Source organism: Phlebotomus papatasi, chromosome 3 (assembly GCF_024763615.1).
Source record: "Phlebotomus papatasi isolate M1 chromosome 3, Ppap_2.1, whole genome shotgun sequence".
Lineage (NCBI taxonomy): Eukaryota > Metazoa > Arthropoda > Insecta > Diptera > Psychodidae > Phlebotomus > Phlebotomus papatasi.
The window spans coordinates 21,743,218-21,761,037 of NC_077224.1; the positions used below are offsets into that span (position 1 = coordinate 21,743,218).

At 32.6% G+C, this 17,820-nt stretch overlaps 1 protein-coding gene across 1 annotated transcript; it reads left to right on the forward strand.

Annotated features, from left to right (window-relative positions):
- The first annotated feature begins 12,271 nt into the window (after positions 1-12,271).
- Positions 12,272-17,820, forward strand: LOC129808243 (troponin C). Its single transcript, XM_055858065.1, has 4 exons — positions 12,272-12,370; positions 17,128-17,293; positions 17,358-17,609; positions 17,677-17,820. The coding sequence occupies exons 1-4, from the start codon at positions 12,368-12,370 to the stop codon at positions 17,703-17,705; spliced, it is 450 nt and encodes a 149-aa protein (XP_055714040.1). The 5' UTR covers positions 12,272-12,367; the 3' UTR covers positions 17,706-17,820.

Genomic DNA, 17,820 nt, shown 5'->3' on the forward strand with positions numbered 1-17,820 from the left:
AGAACAGTTTTAAACAAAATATGAGAAAATACCTGGACTAAAAAATTTATAATTTGAAGTTCATTCAAAAATGAGCTTTCTGGACAAAAATGCAAAAGTAGCCCCCCACATTCTAAAACTGATCTAATCTTTTAATAATCATTTAATATAAGCTAAATACTATTAGTAAATATTATTAAGAGTCGCAGAAAAACTGAAAATAATGCCGAGGGAATATTTTTGGTGCAGATTGTGGTCGGTTTTCAGTGTGATCAGTTCTGAAAGGGGTTTCTTCTTTGAATATTAAAATTTCGAGCCCAAATTCTACTTTTTCATATTTTTTTTTTTTATTATTTTTCAAATTACTTTTTATTATTGTAGCAAATTTCATTGCTTTTAGGGGGAGGTGGGGCTACTTTGAGCTGTGGGGCTACATTGTTATACGATTTTTTCGCATATTTCTAATGGAAACTGGACTTAAACATTATGCAATTTGAACAGACAAAATAATTGTAGATCTAAATAAAATAATTGTAAGAACCAGCTTCATTTAGAAATAGGCGAAAAAGTCGTATAACAATCTAGTCCCACAGCTCAAAGTAGCCCTACTTCCCCCTACTTCATTATTTTATTTAAAAAACATGAATAAAATCATCAAATTCAGTTCTCCTTGAAGAATTCTCCTTTAACTTTGAAAAGCGCCTCACAGATTCGAGGCAACCTGTTGATCAATTTCTCCAAAATGTCTGAAGTATCCTGAAGTGCTTCCACCAAGTTTGGAACTGATGTCGGAGCTTTCTCTCGAACCATCTGGTCGAGAAAATTACAGAAAATTTCAATGGGGTTACAATCGGGTGATTGGGGTGACAATGAAAATTTAGAAAATTTTTTATGCAAAAAGAAAATGTCTTTTGTAGCGTTAATTAGTTCTGTAGGGGAATTCTGTAATTTTCGTGGCATTGTCATGCGTGAGTTCGAAACCTGACAATACCATTTGAGCTCTTTTTTGTCATATCATATGAGTTCTAAAACGCAATTCATTGAATTTTTAATGAAATCCTTTTAATTGATGATTTTGTGAAAATACAGTACGTCTTGGTTGATTTATTTATCAAAATTCATTGTCATTTGAATTTCCAGAAATCTCAAATATGTAACTTCTGACAATAATGGCACGTGAGCTGAAATGCCAATGTCACGGCTACAGAATCGCATTTTCGAAAAAGCCCTCCTAAAATTCGAACCCAATTTGTCATATGGCATTGCCAGAGCGTTACAGAATTTCCCTCCTGAAAATTGAAAGATAGTAATAATAAAGAGCAGTAAAAATTTAAATTGTAAACTAACTTGATCATACTTAAATAGACGTTTTTTAAAATTATTTTTAGAAGATCCTACTGAAAAAATCAAACACTAGTGCGTGCAACTCCTAAATTTTCAAAATTACATAAGGTACAATGGGATAATTTAAAACAGAATTTTATTTTGAATTTTGAACTCTTTTCACTGGAGTAGATGGGTAAAAGAAGAAGTGTTCTACTTATCTTTGCTATTATTTTACTTTTTTCGTGATCTTCTTTATTCTCTTTGCACATCTGAAACAGAGTGAGATGATAATCTTTAAATTCAAAATTAGGTTATGATCAAAATTATCGTAATATGTATGGGAAAGGGCGCTATCTTCGGACGACTGAAGCTTCGAACTATTCATTTTTTTTAATTTATGTTTTAACTCTTTCGCGTCATTAGGGTCATATATGTCCCGGGAAAAAAACAATATTTTTTTGACTATTTACATTAATTGAAATCTATCGGTTTGTGCACGACATCATAATAGAAGGATGTAAGATTCTTGGCTAATTTTCTCAAGACTCCAGATTTCCAGGAAAAGAAAATATTTGAGATCAAAAATCACTAATTTCGAACTTTTTGAAATGACTTTTCTTTTTTAAAGTTCTTTTTATTAAATTATTTTTTTCAGCAAAAAGTTCTTTAGAAACACAGAATAGAATATCCAAAGACTGTATATTGCATATTTTGATATAATAAATTATTCTCAATTTTCCAGAAAAGCGTGTAGAATTATCCGGGTCATATATGACTCTATTGCCCCCAAGGGTAACAGTGTTTTCGTCCCAAACCTGCAGCGAAATGTAGTTGGGACATTGTTTTTCTTTGTGAAATGCAGGTGGGACATCTTGCTCCTGGACATTTCATCTTATGTCTGATGAATTATAACATATTTTGCAATATTTTATAGTATTCTGCAAGCGTTTCATATTGTGCAATTGTATTGTGTGTGAATAAATATGTGGTTAAGTTTATTTTTGCCAAATACCACTCAAAATATTGTGACAGTGACTGTTCAAGGGATTACCAGGAAGATTCCTTGAACACCAGGAGTACAGTGTTCATCAAGACAATCCAGTTTGCCATGGTTTTGGCCAAATTAGTAATTTCAAGCAAAAAAAAAACTCTTAAAAAGCCCGTGATATATATTTTGAAAATGGTATGTACACTTCCCTTGAGGACAATAGGATCATATATGACCCGGGGTTTTTCCGAGTTTTCACGCAATGGAATTTTTTTTCCTCTCTGAACTATTATATTTGATCATGCTGAATAAAAGTGGGACGCGAAAGAGTTAAATTAGTTTGGCCTATTGATTGTAATATTTTATTTTAATAGCTAGTCCAATGCCTCAAATTTTCAGAAAATAACTCAGAGCGAAATCCATAAGGAAAAAAGAAAATTTTGAGTTATCCGAAGATTGAGCCGGCCGAAGGTAGCGCGCTTTCGTCTGCTCATCATAAGAAATTTATTATTTTTTACCTTTTACAGAGATTAAGATTTAATGCAGTTCCAAATGCAAAATGGAATTAGATATTATTAAAAAGGAATTAGAATTTTTTGTTGATCTTGGCATTCAAATTATACTTGAATTATTTAATATTTAATTTAAATTATTATTAAGTATTTAAAATTAGACTAAGTATTTAAAATTTTCTATTTCTTCTAAATTTGATTAAAAACAATTGCAGTTTTTCAAGAGGGTGGTTAGAATATACTTGAAATAAATATGAAAGTTCCATTAACTCTTTCGTCTCTTTTGGGACTCTGAGTACCCAAAGCAGCATATGAATATTCTGTGAAAAACAATGTTTTTCAATTATTCAGAACTAATAAAAATCCGATTCTTGTGGATGATTACAAACTAATAGGATGTCCAAATGTAAGATATTTTTTGTAGGACCTCAATTAATTTCTGAGCTTAGATATTTTTGATTAAAAAAAGTTGAAATTGTCTTGCAGCATATGCTGCGGTCAGGAAAGAGTTAAACCCCAAAAGAATCGCGTCGAGCATCTGAACTCGAATGAAACGAATTTGCAGTGATTAGACGCGATTCCTTACCCCTAAAATTCAATTCACAATCGAAATTTAAAGTATTTCGAGTTGCACGCATTTCTTCGAAGTCTCCTGTAGCGAATCTCCGCTACCATAAGTTTATCTGGGCTTATCACTGGCCTTTTAGTACGGGAAGTTTCCATGCAGCATATGCTTCATCAGGTGGAAATTAGATAGCAATCTCTCGTATTTCTTGCATTTACTTGCATTGGAAAGAGTTAACTCTTTCCTGACCGCAGCATATGCTGCAAGACAATTTCAACTTTTTTTAATCAAAAATATCTAAGCTCAGAAATTAATTGAGGTCCTACAAAAAATATCTTACATTTGGACATCCTTATAGTTTGTAATCATCCACAAGAATCGGATTTTTATCAGTTATGAATAATTAAAAAACACTGTTTTTCACAGAATATTCATATGCTGCTTTGGATACTCTCAGAGTCCCAAAAGAGACGAAAGAGTTAAAGTTGCAAAAAACTTGATGCCTGGATTGAATCAAATGTAATTAAGAGCTAATTTTTGTTTAATTAGTCTAGTTCAAAATTGCAAACGTTAAGAGTAATTAGAAACCTGGAAAGTATAATGATTCTCTGAATTCATCTGTTTGTTGGAATTTCCATATTTCCTCAAGAACTTTCCTTATTCCATTACCTGAATTGTCAGTTCATTAGAAATTTAATCATCACGGATCACATCAAGCAAATTGAGGAAATTGCGTTAGCACAACTTCGATTGAAACGGAGGGATGTTTAATGAGATTTGCCGATGGGATAGGAAAATCTCTCAAGTTACAGCTCACTTTCAATCAATGTCTCTTGGTGCTTTCCCTCCCAAGAAAGTAAATTGCTGGGAAAAGATGTGGTCCATCTTTGTGATGAGATCTTCCATGTCTCTCCCATAAGATCAAAAGCATGTCAATTAGTTGGGATGGAATTTCCTTCAACAATTGAGCTGCGTTTTTAAGGTCAAAAATCTGCAAAGTGCTCCAAATGTCCTAAAAATAGGCACATGGTGAATGTGTGTGGAAAACAACGTGAAAAACTGTTACACAACTTGTTTTTTTTTCCTTTCCAATTTTCCAACACTTCTTTCAGCATACGTGATGCTTCTGAGACATTTTTGTGAATTATTGAGTCATTGACAGAGAAATGTTTCTGGTCCCAATGATATTTCTGGGCAAAGAAAAATATTTTTCATATTGTTGTTTTCAGGGAGAGCATCACAAAAATCAAATACAGTGGTTTTCCACACCGGCAACTTTTTTTTTCTTTCTAGAATCTAGATCCACCTCTTTAGCAAAAACACAAACTCTCTAGTCACTCACGTGGCATCTCAGGCATTTTTTTCCTAATGCCTGAAGCACGTTCAGAGCTAAAAGACAGGGTATTACTACAACTGGAACCATCTGATTGCATAAAATTTATAAAGATTAAATTTTACAACTTTATGATGTCATCCTTCTCCATAAATCTTCTCTTTGGGTCATTTTTTTAGGTTCATAATGAAGCATATGCTTCATGAGAATTATATAAAATGTTAAACAATTTATTAGATATTTTAGCATCAATTGAGTTCTTCTTATAAATTTTGCGAATAATACAAAACCAATATAAAAATTTTCTTAATTTTCAATATTTCCAAAAATATGACTGATGTGAAAAAATCTCAGCAACTATCCTACAAATGTTTGATAAAACCTTTCAAAACTTTCGAAAAAATGCTTTATGCCCTAGACACACTTACGACTTAAGCCGAGAGGCGACTTAGAGCCATCCCTCTGCTAATCCTCAGGTCTGTCAAGGCTCTTAAAGTGCTATCAGACTAGTATTTTCACAATTTAATTTAAAATTCAATTGAGCCATCTGAGCATTATAATATTTCTAGAATTTACTTGAAAATTCTCACGGCAAGGACACATTTTGCAAGAAATTTGCTCAATTCTAAATAAGTACCGTGAGATTTTTGATTGTGAATGACTCCGGAAAATGTCTGATAGGGGAAAGTACTCTCCCTTCGAAAGTTCATGCCTTCGAATAATGTGAATTTTCTTTTAGTTTTCCCAAGATACTTACAGATTTCTATTAAATATTAGTTGGCTTATCATCAATTGTTGATAATTACGTGATAATCTACTGTAAATCTCTTACGAAAAACAAAAGAAATTCGCATTATTCGAAGGCATGAACGTTCGAAGGGAGAGCATTTCCCCCTAGTACTCAAAATGTCTTTTAAGTCACTTATCTGTTATGCAAAAGAATCCTCAAAACCAGAAGAAAGGGTTGTTGGCAAGAGGGCTCATGAACAGACTCTCGTACAGTCTTGTTAAAAATCTATATGAAGGTCATCCCAACTGCGATTTCTGACACAACAATTACTCCCGATGCTAAAGCTTCACTCCCGTACAAGTTTATCACTAATCACTGTACTTATTTTACTTTTTTGGCCACAAATAATAATTAATTTTCGGGCGAATAAATTTAATAATAACAATTTGGTTCAAAAGGCTATTTGTTTAACAGCAATAAAATTGAAATTAATGAGCAATTTTAACATTTAATTTTGCTGAATTTAAATTTAATTGAGCAACCACATTTATGCTATTTTAGCATATTTAAACATGTTTTGATGGACCAAATATTAGTTTATATCAATAAATAAGCGAAAATCATTCAATTCAAATGATTTTTAATGCAAAATAACGCATAGGAACAATTCATCTGAAAATTAATTTGAATTTACAAATTGAAAAAATCCTAGTGTGATAGCACGGTTAAACACCTTAAACACGAAAAAACCCTTTTCTTAAAAGTTTAGCATATATCTGTCCTACTCTTTTGCACTCTTCTTCTTCTTTTGAACATCACATAAAATTAAATTTAGTTCAGTCCAATTTGGAGTCTGTTAAAGTGGGACGGACTTATGCAAATCTTTTAAGAAAGAAAGGACACGAATTTTGATTTTATGAAATTTTACCGATCTAAAAGGTGCGATTTCATAAAAAGTAAAATTTTGTGAGTAAGAAGTAAAATTTGGTCAGTGAAAAGTTAAATTTTGTCATTAAAAACTTTGAATCGATCAGTAGAAATATTCGAGTTGATCAGTAAAAAATAAAAATAAGAAGTAAAAATAAAAAATTGGCAGCAAAAAATTAAAAATTAGCAGTAAAAAATTTTAAAAAATAGTCAATAAAAAATTAAAGTTGATCAGTAGAAATATTCGAATTGATCAGTGGAAAATTAAAAAGTGACCAGCAAAAAATTAAAAATGAGCAGTAAAAAAATAAAAAGAGGTCAGTAAAAAAATTAAAAGTGGTCAGCAAAAAGCTAAAAATGAGCATTAAATATATTCGAGTCGATCAGGAAAAAATTAAAAATGAGCAGTAATGAATAATAATTGGTCAGAATAAAAATAAAAAGGAGTAGTAAAAAAAGTGGTCAGCAAAAAATAAAATATGGTCAGTAAAAAAATAAGAAGTGGTCAGTAAAAAATAAAAATTGGTCAGTAAAAAATTGAAAATGAGAAGTAAAATATAAAAAGTGGTTCGTAGAAAGTAAAAAGTGGCCAGTAAAAAATAACATGTGGTCAGTAAAAAAAGGAGTCAGTAAAAAATAAAAATTAGTCAGCAAAAAATTAAAATTGAGCAGTATAAAATTGCTTTACTTACCTTATTTATTAATTATTTTACTGGCCACTTTTTATGTTTTACTGCTCATTTTTGATTTATTGCTAACGTTACTAATTTTTATTTTTTACTGACCATTTTTTATAAATTTCTTCTTACTTTTAATTTTTTTCTGATTAAGTACTTTATATTTTTTACTGAGCAATTTTTATTTTTTACTGCTAATTTTTAATTCTTTGTTGATCACTTTTTAATTTTTTATTGATCATCTAGAATATTTCTACTGTTCGTTTTTTATTTTGGCTGACCACTTTTTTACTGCTCATTTTTAATTTTTTACTGACCACTTTTTTTTTTTACTGACAACTTTTTACTGATCATGTTTCACTTTCTATTGACCACTTTTTATTTTTTTTACTGATCATCTTTCATGTTTTTACTGGTCACTTCATTTTTTACTAACCGTTTTTAGTAAAATACTGCTCTTTTTTATTTTTTTACTGCTCTTTTTTAACTTTTACTGCCCATTTTTATTTTTTTGCTGATCATTTTTATATTCTTTACTGATCATTTAGAATTTTTTGATGACCAACTTTGACTTTAAATTTATTTAAATTACGATAATTATTCACTAGGAGTGAAAGTTTTTGAAGTAATTATTGTATATAATAGAGGAAACCAGGGCAGAATAAGTCAAGGGTAGAATTAGACAGTGGAGTGTTACAGTTTTCTTTAGAAAGAATATACTGTGCAAACTACTATTTATTCATAGTAATTAGTTAGTCCAAGACCAAACATAGTTGTCCACTTCTATCGGTTTAAGGACTTGTAGTGCATTATTGGTGCATTATATGACTTATCAATCGCGCCTTAAATGAACAAAAACTGTCAAAAAACCAACGACAATGTAAATTTTTGGGCTTAGTTTAAAGGTAATTGTGGATTAAAATATCTAAGAGCAATTCCCATTAGTTTCAATAAATAAAGAATTCCACGACCTATTGGTTATTTGTGGATATTTAAAAAAGATATTTCTAAAACAATAAATTAGAAATATTTGCCTATTAATAAAGTGAGATAAATCACCGAGGGACATGAGTATGCTGAGATTCTTTACAATCTCAGCTTCTGTGGTCCGAGGTGAAATCCGACCACGTCAGATCGGGCTCAAATTTTGGATTTACACGTTTTGACACTCATAGATCACGAATATCATGTGCGCTAAAAATCGATTTCCGTGGACATTCCGTCTCGTCCGTCGTATAACCACTTCTGGAGAGAGAACGGAGAGAGATATCAACAAGCGGCTTTCGGCAAAGGTTAAAACGTCTATGGGCCCTCGAGAAGTTGATAATGCCAGACCAACCCTCCACCTTCCCTTCGGTCAGTGTCATTAACGTACTATTTCCCGTCAAATAATTTCGTCAGATATCTTTAAGATTTCTGCAGAAAATATTTACACCTCTGCCGAAAATCTGCCGATAAATCCGTAGATATTCCTATGAATTTTATTTAGGCTTGGAACAAAATTCGTCAGAAAGTTTTTGCAGATTTTCTGACGAATCCTGGACCATACTCTGACGAAGTTCTGTGGATATTTTGCCGATTTTTTGTAGATTTTTTCTACATTCCAGACTTTCCAGACAGCTATGTCTTAAAAGATGGAAAATTTTTCACTGAATTTTGTTTGCAAAATTCAATAGAGTGTTTTTTTTAGTGTTATCATAGTGTTTATATAAAATAAAGAATTCTGCGACACCGTGTTATAAGTAGAGAATAGTGAAGTAAAAACTTTAAACAGAGTGACGACCTAAATTTTGCGTTTTTGTATTGGCGATTTTTAAGAAATTAGTATTTTTGCTTGCATCTTTTTGGTTATCTAAAATGTTTAATCGGTATGCTATGTAGATTTTCTAGGCAGAAATTCTGCCGAAAATCTACAGATTTTCTCTAAATATACTGGAATATACCGTTACAATTCAAAAAATCTCCGAGTAAAATCGGCAGGTAGAGCAATGATTTGACGGATCATTTTCACTTGTTTTTGTAATGTATTAGAATTTTTTCTGCAATAAGACATTCCGATGGACATTTCCAGTCTCTTCCGCCATCGAAGACTCCTTTTTTCAAGGGTGTAACTTCCTTAAAACCTTACAAATGTCGTTTTCAAGTATTTTAGAAGTTTCATCAATTTTTTTGTTTGTGTTCCATGGAAATGATCTCAACAGGCTTGTGAATGTAAATCACAATGTGAAATCTAATTATCCTGTGTAGAAATAAAAATTTTACGCAATTTTTTTGTTATTCTTTTTTCAAAATGACCGCAAACTGGATTTGAAAGATCGAGGAAGAAGAAGCACAATAAGGGTGCACTTCCCTTTCCGATGCGCCATTTCCTTTTTTCACTGCAGTTCCGCTACATGGGAAGCTCGGAAGCTTTTTCTACGTTCTCGCATTTTCCCACCTTTTCGTGTTTTCCTGCGAGATTTTCCTAGTTTTTTCAGTGAAATTCGTGAGTGAGGATCTTTGGGCATCTTATTCATGTGGGGGTTTAGTGTTTTATGCGGAGGAAGTGGTGGTAAGGGGAAGAAATAGTGTTTCAGTGAAAGAATGCAAAATGCTTCTGTGAATAATATTGCAGCTTTTCCCGGGAAATTCCGTAGTGGATATGTTTGTAGGGAGCTCAGGGAAAAGTGTAGCGAATCTGTGATCAAAAAGCAATGCCGAGTGCCGTTTATTGTTCCTAAATAAGAAAAGCAAGCACCTTTGTGGGATTTTCGGGAGTGAAGGATCAAAGTGAGGTTAGCGAAACTCGGCGCGAAGGAAATAGGGATATCCTCCACGCCTCCTTTTGTCAGAGTTAGAGGCTCCAGGAGCAGTATACTGTGATCTCCGGGTGCCAAGTGTCTTAAAAGCTTGAGGGAGTTCATTAAAGTATAGCATAAAGTGCATAAAAAGTGTCTTTGGAGATCACAGTTGAGCACAATCAAGGAGGAGCAGAGCAGAACCAGGCACAGGGACCTGTTGGTGGGAATTGCCCAGCATTTTCAGCGAGGATCTTTAGAAAGCTTGGTGAGTCCCCAGCAAGAGATTCTGTTTATCCCTGAAAAATAATTATAATTGATAATTTTCTATCGATTTTCCGAAATACTTAAAGCTTTTTCTTCTTTCTTGCAGATTTCAGGTAGTGGAAGATGATCAACCAGGCCCGAGGTAAGTGGGAAAAATCTTATTTAACCTTCCATTCCCGGGGAAAGTGGTTTTACTATGAAGAAAATGCTTTTTATCACTAATTTTGTTCATTTCTTGGATACTATACGTTTTTTTTTTGTAATTTAAGTTCATTTTTTTTTTGTACCATCATATGCCCAGCGCACAATAACTTTTGTTTTGCAAATATGTTTTGGAAACGGCCTATGGGAGCGAGCGAGACGACTAGATCTATATTTTATGCCCTCTCACAGGAAGCTTCAATAACATGTTTACAAACAAAAGTTATTGTGCGCTGCGCATTATTCACTTCCACATTAGTAATAGCTCAAAATTTCTTATACATTGCGAACAAAGGCCTAATCAAAAAATCTTAAGACTTTTAATCAATCAAGAAGCTTAAAATCACGAAAAGAAAATTACTTTGTTGGAAAATGATTACACGGTTAATATAAGAATTTTGTCATAAAATTACCATGTTTTTATATAAATATTTTTCTTTTGTGAAAAGTGTTACGTTGATACACAAAAAGACTGGTTTTAATTTCAAATAGATCATAATGAAATCATCAGTGAGAAAAAAAAGAAGGTACGATTTTCTTTTTTTCGTCATAACTTTAACACTTTTCGGGTGTGAAAACATATTATATTAACATTTTTTAATGTTAATTTTACACCTTTTGAGGGTAAAATCAACATGAAAAAGGGTAACTTTAACCTATAACACACCTAAAAATGGTAATATTTACACCGATTTTGGATCAATACTGCAGGGTAAAATAAACATTTCCGGAATGTTATTTTGACTTTTTCAAATTTCTCTCACAGTGATATATTATTATTAGTTTAATAATAAAAGAAAAGTTGACTCTATCGGAGTTAATTTGGTTCAAATTGACTCTACCGGAGTCCATAGAGTAAAAAAAAAATAGCTGTTGACTCTATTGGAGATTGATTCTATCGAGGTCCCACTGTACTTTAAAATTCGAATGCTAGTTGAATTTTCGGGTTTAAACTCTTTCGTCTCTTTTGGGACTCTGAGTACCCAAAGCAGCATATGAATGTTCTGTGAAAAACAATGTTTTTTAATTATTCAGAATTGATAAAAAACCGATTCTTGTGGATGATTACAAACTATAAGGATGTCCAAATGTAAGATATTTTTTGTAGGACCTCAATTAAATCCTGAGCTTAGATATTTTTGATTAAAAAATGGTGAAATTGGCTTGCAGCATATGCTGCGGTCCGGAAAGAGTTAAACCCCAAAAGAATCGCGTCGAGCATCTGAACTCGAATGAAACGAATTTGCAGTGATTAGACGCGATTCCTTACCCCTAAAATTCAATTCACAATCGAAATTTAAAGTATTTCGAGTTGCACGCATTTCTTCGAAGTCTCCTGTAGCGAATCTCCGCTACCATAAGTTTATCTGGGCTTATCACTGGCCTTTTAGTACGGGAAGTTTCCATGCAGCATATGCTTCATCAGGTGGAAATTAGATAGCAATCTCTCGTATTTCTTGCATTTACCTCGCGGGAAATCCTTGTGGTGGGGTTGTCTATAAATCAATCTGTTGAATGGGAAAGTGGCATAAGAATTACTCAGCCACAAGTGCGTGCAACAGGAGGTGATGAGATGCAGGAAAAAAAGGTGCCAATGACTTGGCGAAAGTTTGCTTCGTGAAACGTGAAGAAAAAAGAAAAAAGTAAAAAGAAAACTTGTGTCAGGTAAGTATTATATTGGCTAAATTTAAAATTTTCTTGATGAGATACTCTCCTTGGTGGGTCAGTTTTGTTATAGTTGTTTATAAAAGAGGCGCAAAGAGGGGAAAATATGCCGACACACTCAATGGGATTCCACTTTGGCGTGCGAAAAATATTTTTGGATAAATCCAAGCCAATGTCTGCGTGTGAGTCAATTGAGGAAGAGGAACGATCTTGGAGAGAAGAGTATCGTGATTTCTTCGGGTATTGGGGAAGGAGGGAAAAATTTTGTGTTTTTTGGATGAGGTGCGTAAACTCCGTGGGATTCACACATTAAAAAGCTCTCTGTGGAGATCCCTGTGTTCGGGTGGTATAAAAGATGAGGATTGGTATTTTTGGTCAGTGTCTCTCTGAACGGCAGTCAGTTAAAAACCGACAATCAAAATGGTATTTAAAAGCATCATCCTTATCTAATCCTTTGTGATCTCTCGACCAAAAGCTCTCGGAGTAACCTACATCTATATCTCTTCAAAAGAACCATATAAAAACCTCAAAGTGATCCCTTCTGTGCTTAGGACAATCATCGATATAAATGCTCGATTTTTATTAAAAGACTTCGTGCGTAGGTGGAAATATCCACCTCAAAAACTTATAATTAATATTTCTGCATCAGCAAAAAAAAATATCTTTTCCACCCGAACGGTGAAAATTTATGGATCTCGGTGAAATTTGACGCAATGAAGTGCCTGAGAAAACTTAGAAATATCCGCGATGACAAACATTTCCAGTTCTGTGGGAGAAAATTCAAGGATTCTCAAATACAGAGACATGTGAATTGCGCAGAATTTATTTTTTAATTCCCATTCGCATTCTTTCTTTCAATCGGAGAGCTTTGATTGGAAAGGCATGTGTGGGCATTTATTCATGTTGAGGTAAAACTTAGGAAAAATTGGCCTAAGAACCAAGCGACAGTTCTGTGGAAGATTTGTGATCGCAGACATTATTAGTGTCAGTGGAAGATCGTTGAATCGTTTATCATCCGGAATAAGAGGCAGGAAAATTTGCTTCTAATTGAAAGAAAGAAGGATTATCTCATTTTCAGAAGTGATGAAATTGACATATTCTGTGAAGAAAAAACTTAATCACTTCTGTATCAATTAAAAATGTGTATATAAAGAGTTTAGTATCCAATTTATAACACATAAAAGGATATCAAATTTCACCCGGCGGAGTAATAAACTACGAATTCTCAATTAAACAAGCTTTCAGACTTGCCGCAAAGTTTCTCAAATTTGCTTCATATAAACAAATTACAATAATAAGTTTAAAATTTAATAAATAAACTTTCGCTATAAAATATGAGCTGTGATAGGGGAGAAGTAACCCTTTAGGGCTCGTTTAAACTAAAGCAGTTTGAAATGCATCGCACAGTGTTATACACTAATGACTTTTAGAAGGACTTTAATCATTCATGTGATAAAATTAACGCCGAATGAATCTCGATTAAAGTAGAACGAATTAAAAAATTTTAAACTTTACTTAGAATAGTGATAAATTTATGGAAAGTCTATCTCTCTTGTAAGAAACCTACCTCACCTGAGAATTTTGTATAGCTAGGATGAAAGGAACACCCATTGCCACTTTAAGAACTCGTCTAGAAAGATTTGAAAAAGTTCCAGAAGGACATAAAGTTAATGTACGATATTTCACACAAGGTGGACGATATTACATTTTCAAAGAAAAACTGAGTAAATTCAATTAGGGTGAAAGGAACACTTATTGCCACTTTAAAAACTCGTGTCAGGACCTATTGACATCCTACTCTGTAAAATTTGGAATACGAAATTTGAACACTTATCCTTATCGAAAAGTGCAGATTAATGAAAATACCCATATTACTTACACTTTGTTAAATACATTAAATAAATTATGTTGTTACAAATTGTGGAAACCCATTACACTTTCTTTTGAATATTTTTCCTTAATTTTCCCATGTGAATATTAATAAGATTAGTAAACATATTTTTATTTTTTTTAATTCAATTTAAACTATTTAAACCATAACAAAGCGAATTCTGAAAATATTGTTGGTAGGGTCCTTTTCCAATCCTACGGTCTTCGAACTAGTTCAAATCTTCAGCACTGTTTGCGAAAAGGTTCAATTTTGAAACAATAAGCAATTAAAATAATTTTTCAAAATTTCTAAGTTTATTCCTGCTTATTTTAATATTTGAACTAATGGCGCAGGCACACCTTTTCAACTTAGAAAATTCCAATTGATTGAAATTTTACCTCTCACTTTTACAAATTGAAATTAGATATAGTTGTCTCTTTCAGTCAAATGCAAATCGGAAATGAAATTGAAATTTCAATTTGCATTTGACAGAAAGAGACAACTGTATCTAATTTCAATTTGAAAGAGTAAGAGGCGAAATTTCAATCGATTGAAATTCACTAAACTGAAAAGGTGTGCTAGCGCCATACGGAATAAATATTTGTTTTGTAACAAAATCAATTTTATTGGCACACCTTTTTGATCGGGAAAATTTCATGTGATCAAAATTCACAGCCCTTTCTTTCTCCAATGTTTTGCATATAGATGTTTCATTCTTTTGCTCTAAAAATTCCATTGAACTAATTTTAATTTGGTGTGATGTTCAAAAGAAGAAGAAGAGTTCAAAAGACTGGGATAGACATATGAAAAATGTTTGAGCAAGAAAGGGATGTGAATTTCGTTTACGTGAAATTTTTCCGATCTAAAAGGTGTGTCAGAGCCATAAGTCTTCAAAAATTTCACATTTTAACAAATTAACAGTTAAAATGGGGTCTACACTTATGGATGTTATACACTTATGGACAACTTGCAAAAATCTTAACTTATTACATTAAACAAGGTAGATAAGATAATTTCTTTTCGATAGTATCGACTGTCGATTTTGAAAATTTGAAATGATAATTACGCTTTTTATGGACGATAGAAATCCTTATTTACAGTCACATTCTTTTAAGAATGGTGCATGGACTGGCCCAGTAATGTTTGAAAATCTGTTATTCACTGAATCTACCAGATACAGATTTATCGATACTATCGATTTGATAGTATCGAAAAGTTATCATTGCACTTCAGATGTCTAAAAACCAAAAAATTATTAAATATATCATAAACTAATTCGAAATCTATTTTACATAAGAACTAAATATTTTTGTACGCTGTCCATAACTGTATAACGTCCATAAGTGTAGACTCCACCCTAAATACTCCGTATGCTCCGTATAGTTATGCCTGAAAACCATTTTAGAGTTTAGAGAGGACAATTACCAAATCGATGGAATTTCCGGTTAAGGGGTTACGTTTGTCCAACTAGGCAAAAAACAGCATACTTTTCTCTAATTTTTTACAGCATAATAATGAATTTTTTTAATTCATATAAAAGTATAAAAAGACATATAAAAGTACAACATTTAAACTATATTTTCTAAAATTTTCATTAAAAAATCTTTAAAAAAATCAGCCTCTGAGATTTGATTTTCGAAGACCTCTGTGAATAAAACCCACATTATGAAGGATTCAGTTTTGAGAAATAAAAGTTTTACTATTTTTTTTTTACCATTCTAAGACTCTTTTAATTGTTTGGTTTATTTTAGTTCAACTGTAGGATACAGCATTTGATTGCAAATTTATACAAAAAGTTCCCCGTTATATAGGGTAAAATGAGGTAATTTGGAACCATTTACAATTTGGGACATATGGGATTTTCTCACCGTTTCAGAGATTCAAAAGGAAGAAAAGCTGTTCCTTTTCTTCTTAATCGTCTTTTTTGTTCTATTTCGCGGTCTTTGTTTTCTCTTTGCTTATCTAAAACAATGAGAAAATCTCAAATGTCCCAAATTGTAAATGATTCCAAATTACCTAATTTTACCCTATGAAATATTTTCCCGCCAAAAAATCATACAGTAGAGCCTCGCTTTGGTCCATATTTGGCTCCAGATTTGACACTTGGGTCGCACTATAGTCCATGCCATTTTTTAAAATTATTAACGATTTTTAGTATTGAAATTGCTCGACGGCTTCCACTTTCTTTGCGATTGTGGTACGTCCTCGCTCTCTTCATTATGGATCACAATTATCACAATTGCTCAATAAAGTTTGCCAAAAATATTAAAATAATTATGACAACATTGCATGTCGCGTACTAAAAAAGCATAACCTAACTTAAAATCAGTGTTTTGAAATCAACGGTCGATAAATTGTGGACTATAGAGCGATGGCATATAACGGGGTTCTACTGTACGCAGAAAACATATTTCGTAAAATTGTTCGTAAATGTTTGTGAATTGCTATTGTGGACTTACGAAATCCTCGTAAAGGCCTCGACAGACCTGAGGATTAGCCGAGAGATGGCTTAGTGTAATTATATTCGAAATAAAAATTATACTACATTTCCACAATTTTCCACTAAGTCGTCTCTCGGCTTAAGTCGTAAGTGTGTCTAGGGCATAAATCTTAAAACCCACATTCCTCGTAACTTAATAACTCGACGAGCATTTTTTGTACACTTACAAACATTTGTTTCGTAAATGTTCATTAAACACACAAAAAATGTTTGTAAAATTTCGTCATTTGTTTGTAAATTTTTGTTTCCTGGCAAACATTTTACGAACATTTACAAACAAATGACAAAATTTTACGAACATTTTTTGTGTGTTTGCTACAAACAAATGTTTGTAAAAGTACAAAAAATGTTCGTCAAGTGATCATGTTACGAACAATGTTCGTGGAAAAAGTACAAACTTTTATGAACCTGTTTCGTAGGTCCCAAATAGGAATTCACAAACATTTATGAACAATTTACCGAAATATTTTTTTCTGTGTAGTTTTTAAAGATTTCGTACGTTAAAAAAGCTAGAGAGTACCTACATAAAAAAATAGCTAATAGTTAGCTAATGATGATTTTCCTAAAAATCATAATACTATTACTTTTTTATTTAAAAAAAAATGCAATAATTTTGGTTTGGTAAATAAAGCTTTATGCTTATCTTAAAGAAATTTATTAAATTTTCTTCTAAAACTTGAAGAATGAGAATTTAAGAATATATAGAGACTATTTGGTTACTCTGAGAGCATTATAAAATCATATCCTGAAGTCATAGTGGAAATCTTATCAAAATATTCAAATATCTAATGATATATTCACGATAATCAGGATGACGATCAGAAAATGGAAATCATCCGGAAGGCTTTCCAGATGTTCGATACCACCAAGAGTGGCTTTATCGATACACTCAAGATTTCCACAATCCTGACGTCCATGGGTCAGCCCTATGACAAGACGGAATTGCAGACACTCATTGCTGATAATGACCCTGAACGTGAGTTTATCCTTGTCCATTTGGTCATGTGAATGTTCGCTAAGAAAATTATTTCTCCGAGCAGAAACCGGAAAGGTGAACATTGATGGATTCTCGCGAATTGCTGGGCATTTCCTGGAAGAGGAAGATGCTGAAGCTATGCAACAGGAGCTGAAGGAAGCCTTCAGGTTGTACGATCGCGAAGGCAATGGCTACATCACTACCAGTACCCTGAAAGAAATCCTTGCAGCTCTAGATGACAAACTCTCCAACGCGGATCTCGATGGGATTATCGCGGAAATTGACACAGATGGTTCTGGAACTGTTGATTTCGATGGTGAGGAATTTCCCCTTTTCCCTGGGTAAAATTAAATTTAAATTCGCTAATGGATATTTCCTTGCAGAATTTATGGAGATGATGACTGGAGACTAAATTGAATAATGTACCAACGCAAGAGCATTTTCAGGTGTATTATCAAATGAAATTTATAATTTCACATCTAATTAATTTACTGTAAATAAAGTGGTTTTCCAACCTTCTTCACTTA

Coding starts and splice junctions, on each gene's coding strand:
- LOC129808243 (XM_055858065.1), top strand. Junction 17,294..17,357: donor TGCTGATAATGACCCTGAAC/GTGAGTTTATCC, acceptor TTCTCCGAGCAG/AAACCGGAAAGGTGAACATT. Junction 17,610..17,676: donor TGGAACTGTTGATTTCGATG/GTGAGGAATTTC, acceptor ATTTCCTTGCAG/AATTTATGGAGATGATGACT.